We start from the raw sequence: 12,377 nt of genomic DNA on the forward strand, positions 1-12,377 counted from the left end.
GTCAGAAAATGCACCACAGCCAGAAGAAGTTGTTGCACAACCCTTGGAAACAGGAAGGTACAAGGGCATTGTCTACACCCGACGTGAGAAAGAACCTCCACCTATTTTTGCTTCTTGCTCGGATCTTAATATGGCTTCTCCTCCTTCACAGGAGTCGGTTGTCAGGAGGTCCACTCGATCTCGACATCCACTTGATAGATGGGTAAGCTACCAAAACTTTTCACTGGATTTTCAATTGTTTTTTACATCCATAAACAAAGAAGATGAACCTCTCACATTCTATCAAGCTGCCAACTCCAAAAAGTGGATTGAAGCGATGAATAAAGTAATGGAAGGCCTTCATGAATGTGAAACTTGGGAGATTGTGCCCAGACCACCCAACAAAAATGTGGTTGGATCAAAATGGGTGTATAAGATCAAATATAAACCAGATGGGAGTATTGAAAGGTATAAAGTTAGACTTGTTGCCAAAGGGTTTACGCAAGAACAAGGGCAGGATTTTGATTAAACCTTTAGTCCTGTTGTGAAAATGGGGACTATTCGAATTGTGTTAGGTCTAGCTATTGAACATGGATGGGCATTTAGTCAGCTAGATGTTAAAAATGCTTTCCTACGTAGAGATTTAAAGGAGGAAGTTTATATGGAGCAACCCACTGGATATGCAGAACAAGATGCCAATCAGTACGTGTGTAGATTAAAAAGAGTGATATATGGTTTGAAACAGGCATCATGTTCTTGGTTCGAGAGTTTTTCGCTTGAGATACAAAGATATGGCTTCTCTAGGTCTCTTTTAGATCATTCATTATTCATCTACAAGAAGCAGAATGTGACCACAATCCTACTGATATATGTAGACGACATCATTATTACAGGAAACTGTGGAACTCACATTGAGGAAGTAAAGAAATTGTTGAATCAGAAATTTAAGATGAAGGATCTGTGAGATTTGCAATATTTCCTTGGGGTAGAAGTCGACAAGGCATGTAATATCCTTACTCTCACTCAACACAAGTATGCAGTGGACATTCTCAGTAGAGCAGGTATGATAAATTGCAAACCCTTGGGAACTCCAAGTGTCATACATCATAAACTGAGCTCTAAAGAGGGAGATTTGTATGAAGATCCTACTAGATATCGCAGCATAGTAGGTATGTTACAATATCTAACATTCACTCGACCTGATATAGTATATTAAGTCAATCAGGTGTCTCAATTTATGCATGAACCTCGTACATCACATATGGAAGCAGTTAAGAGAATACTAAGGTATTTAAAAGGCACTGTTGGTGATGGGCTTGTGTACAGAAAGGGTGGACTGAATCAGGGAGCACATGAGATCATTGTTTATGTTGATGCTGATTGGGCAGGTGATCCAGATGAACGTCGATCGATATCTGGTTATTGTGTTTTCCTTGGGTCGAATTTGGTTTCTTGGAGCAGTAGGAAGCAGAAAGTCGTCGCTAGGTCGAGCACAGAAGCCGAATACAGATCTATGGCTGCCGCGACTGCGGAGGCTACATGGATAAGGCATCTCCGCACTGAAATAGAACCGATTGCTCGATCACTTCTTCTATGTGATAACCAAAGTGCTATCAATATGTCCTTCAATCCTATTTATCACAGTCGGGCAAAACACATTGAGATAGACCAACACTTTGTGAGGCAAAAGGTTGAAGAAAAGGAAATTGAACCGAATTTTGTCCAAACTGAAGAGCAAGTTGCAGACATATTCACAAAAGGATTGACGAAAGACAGGTTTTGGATGTTGAAAGGCAAGTTGTTCATGATCCAAGACCATGCACAACTTAAGGAAGGGTGAAAAGAAGTTGTCCATGGATCCGGACCCGGACCCGTATCCATATGCAGTCATGTATCCACACGCAAGGTTGTGTTATGTTGTAATAATCTTTGTTTATTAAAAGGTATTTATGTACCCTAATTTTTGTAAGCATATATAATATTAAATAGAGCAGTCACGGAGGGATTGGACTCGTGACCTTCTGCAACCCCTATTCTCTTTCATCTTTCTTCTTCCTATGCAGATAAGCCTGGAGTTCCTTCCTTTTAACAGGTCGGCTATTTCTGAGGTAGGGTTTGGTGTGATTTGTAAGGTTTCTCTGTTTTTCCTTATGTGTCAGTATCCAACATGCATTGTTTTGCCGTTCAAGATATTTTATGGGATTTTTCAATACGAATGTAGGGGTTTAGCGTGATTTTCGTAGTGTATTGGTTCCAAGGGTTGAGATCAAGCTGCACAACCCATTTGTATAGGTTTTCATTGTGTGAACACCGAATAATGGATTTCTCATGTATTGATTTTTACAAATTCCACCTTGAACCCCTATTTACCGTGTATAGGTATGCAGGGCTCCTTATACCTTCAGAGTACTTTATGCCAGAATGGTTATGGTGGGGGTTTCGATAATGCCATATTATATGTGAAATCAGTCTGTGCAAGGAATTGGAGAGCAGGTGAAAGTGGGAATAAAGTGCGATGAAAATGATGGATGTGAAATCTAATGAATCGGAGCATGCAGATGAGATTTGATATATGATACTACGGATATGAATGGTATGCAATAGACGTATGCAAGCGATATGCAAGGATGAAATCATAGTAATGACATGCGATACATGCAGAGGATGCTAATGGAATGATCGATGAAGTACAGATCAATACTAAAACAAAGAGTTAAATGCAATGAGGATCCAGAGTGAATAAGATGATGCAATTACCAATGGTAAACACGACATGAATATAAGAAAACATGGCAGCAAGGGATGCGAAGAAGCAACAAAGGATGTTGAATCGTGATTGAACCAGATAAATGAAGGTGAAATAAAACAGATGCAGTGATGATTCAACAATGCACAGATGATAATGATTGAAATAAAAATATGCAAAATAGAGAATGCACTTGTAAAAACAAAACCGAATGCAATAGAACACATCACAGCTATGCGGGTAATCCGAAAATGCATAGAAGACATAGTGTTGCAATGGATGACAAATCGGTAATGAACAAAATGCGCCTCGATGCAACACAATGTACATCGATGCAGACCTAAACACAATAAATGAACGATCGATGCTATGAATATTGCAGATTGGACTGCAATGCTTATGAATCGGAAATGTTGAATACGATATGCGAAAACATAAACAGAGATTAAATAAGCAATAAAAAGACTTGGCAATGAATTTGTAATATGCGGATAAATGGTGAAATGAAATGCTGGAGTATATGCAATATACAAAAATGAAAAGAAAGAAAACAATATTGCAGTATGCATATCGGTACTGCTATATGCAGATCGATGCTGCAAAATGTGTTTCCGATGAACAGTGAAGAATGAAAGAAGCAAAAGAAGGTGCAGATCAATGTGATATACATTGTAGCAACATTGATGAGAACAAAATTATAGAAACAACAGGAATCGAAATTCACAAAAGCATAATGTTGAAATAAGAAAAAAAAATGAAATATAAAACTTACCCCAGTGGAGGAACGAACAGGCCAACTCCTCAGTGTTCTTTGGTGAAGAGGGGTAGGCACAAAATCTCTGGTGAAGAAGGACGGAGAAGGCAAGAGGGAAGAGAGGGGAAAAGAGGAAAGAGGGAGAAGGAGGAAGGGGGGAGGAAAATCGGGAAGAGAGAGAGAGGAGTTTGTTTCCTTCTCCTCTTGAGAGACGATCCTTCAAAAGACTCAATGCCCTTCTTTCTCCTTTACGTGTGTTTATAAAGGAGAAGGCAGTTACAAAACTTTCAAAATCACCCGTTCTAGAATTTTGAAATTTTTAAAAAGGAGGCTTTAGTTGCGAAAATTTTTCGAAAAAACCCTTCTTATTTAACCTAAAACCACTTTCTTTTTATTTTTCGAAAGATAATCTAAAATGCAAGTGGCTCAGGAGATGAGATCCAAAATGAAGTTTTGAGAGATTTTGCGAAATATTAATTTTAAAATTTGAGGATTTTGCAGAGGAAGAGCTTTTGAAATAGAAGAATTAATTTTAAAAATTGAATTTAAAAACGGATTTGGATCCGAGGTTTTGAGTAATGATCGAGTTTGGATCTCGAACTGAGGAAAAATGAGAGGAATGGATCCGAATAGAGATTGGATCTGAATGAAAATACTTGAGCCATACAAAAAGTTGATTTTGGATTTTTAGGTTTGGATTTGAAAATAGAAGATCCGGGCTCAGAATTGGATTTGGATGACTGATCTGGATCCGAGATCAGGTCAAGTATAGAAAATGAAATTGGATTTCGAATCTTTTACAAGGAAGTAGATCCGAGAAATGACTAAAAATTGACCCTATTGCCCTTCTGAATGACTCAGAAAGTGGGTCCTAGAGGCAAAAGGGAAAATTTTGAAATTTTTAAAAATTTGGGGTTTTACAGGATTGTGCTCCAGAATTGCAAAAAACGACAATACGCATCCTTAGCCAAACTTGTTCCTCCAGTGGATGTGAGCATAATTGGAGTACATTTGACCAAGTGCATACAAAGAGGTACAATAGGTTTCAGAAAAAATGATTGAATGATCTAGTTTATGTTCATTACAACTTGAGACTGAGGGAGAAGCAAGTCTAGGGTGGAAACTCCAATCTTGTGTCACTTGACAATATTTTCTTAGACAATCCAATTGACTCTTGGATCACACAAAATGTCGAAAATGGTGTGGCTGGTGAAGTGTTTGTTATTTGCTTATTTTATCAATTTAAGGATTTAAGTATAATAGATTATTATATTAATAATTTAATATCTTAAGAATTTAAGGATTTAAGTATAATATATTATTGTATTAATAATTTAATATCTTACCCTTTTGTTAGTTTATAATGAACATTTGAGTAGGAGTATCTTTGAAAATTGAAATATTTCTTATGTTTTTCTCTCTTACAAATGTAGGATGATGATTCTCAAGAAGAGAATGTGGACATGGAATTGGTAAGGTGTGAAGAAGAAAATAATGAAGATCAAGAGAATGAAGATGTTGGTTCATCAACACAAGTCCATGCTATTAATGACAATGAGAATGAGGACTTGGTTGAGATGTTGGATTTGGTGTCTAGTGGAGATGATGAAGAAGATGATGATTATCATGATTTGTAGGAGTGATTAGGACTTGGGAGTTTTGACTTTTAAGATGGCTTCTTTTTGGGGTTTTTGACATTTTGGCATTGTGCATTATGCCAATTTGGTGCTTCTAAATTTTAATTGTGAAAGGCTGATTGCATATGGTGGCACTTATGGGATTATCAAACTTATCTAAAATCTAAATTTTGTGAAATTGTGAACTGTGAAACGGGCTTATTTCATATTTTGAAGTTTGATGATAAATTGTTAATTGTTTGTTATAGTTTTTAACTTTTTATTAGTGCCAAAATATTACAAAATGATGCTTGCAACATGTTGAAAATTGGAAATTGAAAATTTTAGGTATGCTTCTTTATTAGTTTATTCTGTTATGTTATGCATTAATTGCATTTTATGATTTTCATTTTTTAATGCATAATGTTGTTAGAAATTATTACAACTTAGAAAGGTAGTGATTACTAGTTTACTTGTTCATTTTTTACTTGTTTTATTTCTACCTGTGTAGTTTAAGTATTAATATTCATTTCACAATTTTCATTATTGTTCTTATGTATGCGGCTATGTGCAGTTATAAAGCTATGTCACATGGGTGCGGGTGCGGGTGCGGGTGCGGGTGCGGGTGCGACACGGGTGCGGCGCAATTTTAAAATTTTTGGACACGGGGACTCGGCTATATATATATATATATATATATATATATATATTATTTTATTTTTTAAAAAGATATTATTTTATTTTATTTAAAAAGTGCACAGTCACAGCACTGTGCACTGGCACAGCACTGTGCACTATGCACAGGCACAGTAAACAGGCACAGGCACTGTGCACTATCTCTTTTTATACAAAAAAAATCATTTTTTTAGTTTTTTCAATAGACATTTTTGGACTCGGTCAAAGTTGACCAAGTCCAAAATGTGGATGGACTCGGCCTCGACTCGTTCACCGAGTCTGACTCGGCGTTGACCGAGTCCAGGCCGAATCCAAAGCCGCACCCGTGTCGGGGCTTGTCGACTCGGGTGCGGCACCTCCCTAGCCGAGTCCGTGTGACATAGTTATAAAGCTTATTTATTTTTTATGCAGATATTTTGTAGTTTTTGTTCTTTAATGCTTTGATTTAGTGAATTTTCTGCTTGGAGTTTGTTCATTTGCATTCACATTGTAGAAAATATAGTGTTATATTCAAATTTTAGTATTATTTAAAAAAAAAACACTAAAAAAATTAGGTCCTAACTCATCCGAGTTACTGAGACAAACCACGGACCCACAAGCCAAGGGTTGGGCGATCCGAGCCCGAGTCATGGGTTTGCCAACTATGGCGTCCACGCATCATTAAGAAAAAACTTTTTTATTTTTCTTATTGTTCATTCATGTCTGTCTGCAACCGTTCTGTGGGGTGGGGGTACGGAACTGTCACGGACACTGTTTCCACTTCAGCGGGATGCACCAAATCAACATCCATGTGTCCACCGTTTGAGTGGGCAAGCGGACGCGCATGGGGTCGCGCTTGGTGTGTCCCATGGACGAGGATTCAAACGCCCCCTAAAGGACTAGGCAGGATTAAAAAAATGAAATATCAAGAAAAGCAGAAATATTACAATAAATAGTTAAATTTGATAACAAACATATGATTGTAACTACGAATTAAGTATATGTGTGTAATCCAGTGTAACATATTACAAAATTTATAAAATTGCATAACATGGAACATAAAACATATATATAATGTATAATGTATCTACAAAAATGGATATAAAAACTACATATATATAATATATATGTAAAAAGATACAGAACATACACACATATATATAACTGAAAAAACAAATTATATATATACAGGTGAAAACACAGAGATGCATGTGAAGAACAGAAATAAAACAGAAGGAAAAATGAATAAAAAGATGGAAAAAAGGAATAAAAAGGGGGAAAATAAAGAAAAAGAAAAAGAAAAGGGTGGAGAGGCGAGAGGAGGAAGAAGAAGAAAAGGAGAAAAAAAAAAGAAGGAAAAAAAGAAAAGATTGATTTAGTACATTTCACCATTGGATTTGCTTAAGTCAATCTGCCCATCGAGGTAAAAGAGCCAGGCGTACTATGTTGGCTTTATTTGGCTCCAATGGCTAAAACTGGTTGGATAGAGGGGAATATTGCCAAACTTTTGGTGGTCACTTTACCTTGTTAAGCTTATTGTGTAGTAATTGATCAATCTGCCCCTTAACTTTACTTTGTTCTTCTTCTTTTATAGTAACGGACCTCGCTACCTTTGAGAGTTTGTTCACTTATTGTCTTTTGACGTTTTTTTTTAATTGGCAACTACGGGTACTTTTACTCCCTAACACTGACTAGATGTAAGTTTTGTTTTTCGCCAATAGAGAACCTGGAAAAAGGGATGCCAGATTCCAAAACCTTGGGATTTGAATCTGAATTTGATGCAAATTTGCACATGTACTCGTGGTAGGTGCAAGATACAATGAACAGTTAGCAAATCATTTTACCTTTTATCTTCATTTTTTTGGTAAAATCTGACCCCATAGATATGATCTACATAGTCTGTTTTGTGAGGGTCAACAATTTGTTTGTTGGATTCCGACATCATGTGAGCGGGTTTTTCAAGCAACCCAAAAATCAACGTCCATAAATGCTTCAAAATTTCTTGACTTATCAGAACATATTTTTTTGTCAAAAAAAAATAAATAAGGATCATTTCCTAATGAATCAACCATGTTGAATACATCTACGGTGTCAAATTGAGTCAAAACAACTTGCATCATGAGATCCCAACTTGATTGTACATACAAACCATATCATACATACATGCAAGTATATATATATATATACATATATATATATATATGCATGCACACATATGTACGTACTTTTATGCATATATGAAGATCCTTTTTTCAAACAAAAAATGAAGGTTCAAATTCATAAAAGAAATGCAGATGAAATCAAGGGAATTATTTCTAAAGATGTTACACCCATGAAGTGTCAGTGACTATGTTGGTGCCACATTGTCAACATAAGACATGCAGGCCAAATGAAGGACTCATATGAAATAGCTTGCTAAATGGTAACTGAAAAATAATGCACCTGGAACTGAAAAAATGCCAGTAAAATTCTCAAACAATTTACTCGATAGCTCCAAGAATCACGAAATGACACCCTATGAAACTGATACTTGAGCTGATTGCAGTCCCCATCTTTCAAATCAGGCCAGGTTGATTTGGCCTGCCAGGCCATGTCAGGCCTTAAGCTCCTGAACCTAGGCCAACCATTATCCCATAGAAATTTTGCCAAGTACAAAAATCCAGGCCATGCAGTTGGTTGTGTAGACCAAAACCTAGCTGGTGCAGCTGATACTGATATCCTACCAAAGCAACCCAATCTAATTATCCTACCAAAGCGACCCAATCTAATTGCAACCTGGACCTAGTGTCAAATTCTTCATGTGATACAATGATTCTTGCATCCCCATGTCCATAGACAGGTATATCTACATTCTGGGCTTCTAACAAAATAAAGTTTCATAGTCATTACTGCAAGCAACATGAAATAAAAAAATATATCCAAGATCAGTCGCAATCATTAACTAGAAACAAGAACATGAAAGAAACTAATATCCACCTTTTGTAACAGCACTAGGGTCCTCATAAAAGCCAGCAATTATGGCAACATGACCAGGCCTCGATTCTGTTGGAGGACGAGCATGAGATATTCCCCAGCGTCCTCTCGTTGTTATTATACTTCTAAGAAACGGTGCTCTGTACAACCCTTCAGCATCTGGTTCAAAGAACTTGTCTGCACGTAAACCGTCCGCTGCAAGGAAATTTTACCACTAAAAAACCATTCATTGTAGGAAAACATAGCATGGTATGAAAGCAACAATAATAACTACTAGCAAGCAACAATGAAGTATACTCATTGGTAAACCAACAAATGAGTATATACTACAACATGCTGAGAGTTGTAGCAATCTAAATGCTAAATGGAAAAGCATGACATTTTTTCTAACAAGGGAAGATAACTTTCAAGGAAAGAAACAAAAAAAAACACGGTGATAAGGTATCGCCTAGGCCTTCAAAAGGTTGTTTTCTTTTTTGAGAAAAGCATGAATACTTGTGAAGGTAAAGTGTCGCTTCACACTCACAAAGAACAGGAAAAGCAGACACAGCCATTTTGAAAAATCACTCACAGAGATGTTTCATATGCAAATGGGATGTGAAGAAAAGTAACAGTTAAAACCTAAAAACAAAACCCATCTAATAACCACCAAAACTACTTCAGATTATTTATTGGTAAGGCTACTCATTTAATCTAAACCTAGCGCTGCATTACTTCATCCAATTCCAAACAAATACAACTGATTAAAGGCATGTATACAATGCCTGTGATTTTGCAACTTTCACATGTTTCTTGTCATTCTGAATCATAGTCTAGAACTATCATAGGGGCATGGCAAACATGCAAAAATGCATCCCCCGAATGTGATTCCATCTGTGAATTTTGAAGCCTCAAAACTTGTGAAAGTTTTACACAAGTCTAACACTATGAATAACTTTCACAAGCATTAGATGCTTCACTGTGATTGTGATAAAACAGTGACATGACATGGCACATTCTCACATGAAAGATTTTCACACAAGTCAAATTCACAGCGTAAAAGTAAAGATGAGGAAGTTAATGCCTGAGAATGTGAATGGCATAAATCACTTTCTCAAGGACAAAACTTTCACAGCTGAACAACCTGTGATCAAAACAAGCATGCCCTAAGATATCCTCTATGTGACTATGAACTAATAAATATTATTGACTTAACCTCAGGTGCACTTAATTTTGAACAAACAGCAGTGGTTGATTTATGATATTTTTCATCACCTACTGATAGTTATTATCCTCCAGCACACCAGATAGAAGTTGCTTTGGCTTTGATACAGACAATATATCCCTCCATGTAATTAATTTATCAGTAAATGTCATCAATTTATCCTGAAAATTAAACTGTGTAGCAGTATTTCATCGAAGTTCCAAACAAATTGTAGCAATGATCATGAACTCTCTCCATTTGGCCATCTGCTAAGAAATGGTAGCAACACAACCTCAGAAGAGACCAACCACAATTCACTTCAAAACCAATTTTCAGGCAACAACCGATCATAGTACATCTCCATTCAATTATTCCATTAATACGCTCTATCGATTCAGCCTAAGTTCAATAAAAACAACACTATTTTACTTGGTACCCAAATATGAAACGATCAACAATATTCACCTGTGATATCTTTTTGGTTCCACTTATTTAGTGGCAAATCCTATCAATCCAACCTCCAATCTGGTTCTGCTTATACATTTCATCCAAATCCCAAATAAACAATAACTATTAATCACAATCTAAGGCCATTAAATTGTTCATCAAGAAATCTCATGAAATCAACCTCAAACGAGAAACAAATTATTATGTTTCTCCTAAATTCCAGAAAAGAAACAAATTCAACCAATTATTATTGCACTCTCTTCTATTGCTTACTGATGAATATAACAAATGTGGACACAACTCCATTTAGTAAGTGATCATGATCATTTTCTGTTTGATGTTCACAGAGAAGTCTTGTCTGCAAGATAAATTCAAAGCACCAAGTCAGTTCAAATATGAATCACAAACAAAATAGAAGCAATCAATCATGATCTCTCTACGTCCAATCATTCACTATTCCACCTTATCGATTTCATGTAATAACTGATGGAAGCAAAAGCGACCTTGCTTCAAAATCATTTTTAGAAAATCATCAGTAACATATCACTTTCTACTCGTTATTATATCAATACCAAGAGAAAAAAGTATACCACTTCACTTCAAATGTACAAATGGTTGCAGTGGGCTGCAATTTATCTCCAACCACTTATTCACTAACTAACGTCTTGGATTTGAGCTCAAACACGTCATAGTCGCTTGTCCAACCACTTATTGCGCATTAGTCATCATAATCACTCTGCATCCATCGAGTCAAGAATCGACCTCATTGATTCAACCTAAAATCAAACCATGATATCTCTCCATCCACTTGTTCACTATTAGATCAATCTCAAATACCCAAAAAAAACAGGTGCAGGTCTCTCAAACACTATTTTGATTTCTCCCCTGTCCAAAATTTTCAAAGTATCACAAGAAATTGCAATATTTCGCCGTGTTAGGAACTAAGAAGAAGATAGTCAGCTCAATTCGTGATACCAATACTGGATTTGAGCCACATCTCCAGTTCAGAGAATCAGCGGCCCCAAAAGAGAGCGAAGGAAGAACAAAAATGCATGAAAAAACAGTTAGTAGATCCATTAGTACAAAACTACACTGCATTTTCTCCTCTGACGAAGGCAAAGAAAAGATCAATAATCAAAGTTTGCAAACTTATACAAGAGAACGCAGAGATTGGTGGATCGGAGGGTTGTGGAGGAGAGCTACCTATGAGGAGGACGAGCCGCTTCGCCGGGGCAGCGATCCGGGGCGGGACGGGATCCATGCCGTGGACGATGGGGCTCTTGAAGTAGATGTCGAAGATGCTGAGCATGTAGACGGCGTGCAGGGCGATGCCGAGCGCCACGATCCATCGCTCCCGCGGCCTCAGAGACAGAGAATTCTTCCTCTCCGTCTCACTCCTCTTCCCCTCCTTCGACGGCGTTGAGCTCAACGGAAGAGGAGGCGCCGCATCCCTGCTACTGCTACTGCTCATCTCTCTCTCTCTCTCTCTCTCTCTCTCTCTCTCTCTCTCTCTCTGAAGCAAACGGCGGAAGCTTCAGCGGGAGTTGGTATTAAATAGCGGATCTGTATCAGGAATCGGAGTGGTATTGAGACGCATTCGAATCGGAAGTGCTCGACGCAGGCAGCAAAATGGCAAATAACGGCTGCCAAATCGCCATGAAGCATTCAAACTTTTCATATTTCTTGCATTTTTTATCTGTAAAAAAAAATCATTTAGAAATAAAAACAATAAAGTTGTAAGAAGAAATAAAATTTCCAATTTTATGTGAAAAATAGTAACCCACTTTTCATGAAATATACGATACAAAATATATCGCAACATTTTGCCCATTAAAATGGTGTCCTAAAATATTGTCTTTTGGCAATATTTGTAAATATTATTGTTGTTTGTGACATAGGCTTAGAGCATATATATAATACACATTTTATGTACATAATATGTATAATATATATATAATAAGTAAAACGAGCCTATACAAGTTGAGTTGAGCTTGTCATGTTAGTGCTCGGCTGATTTACCTAAAC

General features: G+C 36.9%; 1 protein-coding gene across 1 annotated transcript in view; it reads right to left on the bottom strand.

Moving 5' to 3' along the window:
* Nucleotides 1-11,874, bottom strand: part of LOC149848945 (sulfatase and phosphatidylinositolglycan class N domain-containing protein) — a 169,914-nt gene extending 158,040 nt beyond the window's left edge. Inside the window, exons 1-2 of the mRNA XM_089998238.1 lie at nucleotides 11,556-11,874; nucleotides 8,726-8,917 (exon numbers count right to left, since the gene is read on the bottom strand). Of these exons, the coding sequence (XP_089854364.1) occupies nucleotides 8,726-8,917; nucleotides 11,556-11,823 (460 nt within the window). The 5' untranslated portion in view covers nucleotides 11,824-11,874. The remainder of the gene's footprint in view (nucleotides 1-8,725; nucleotides 8,918-11,555) is intronic.
* Nucleotides 11,875-12,377: the final 503 nt, after the last annotated feature.

The sequence above is a fragment of the Nuphar pumila genome, chromosome 1 (assembly GCF_984573655.1).
Source record: "Nuphar pumila chromosome 1, dmNupPumi1.hap1.1, whole genome shotgun sequence".
Classification (NCBI taxonomy): Eukaryota; Viridiplantae; Streptophyta; class Magnoliopsida; order Nymphaeales; family Nymphaeaceae; genus Nuphar; species Nuphar pumila.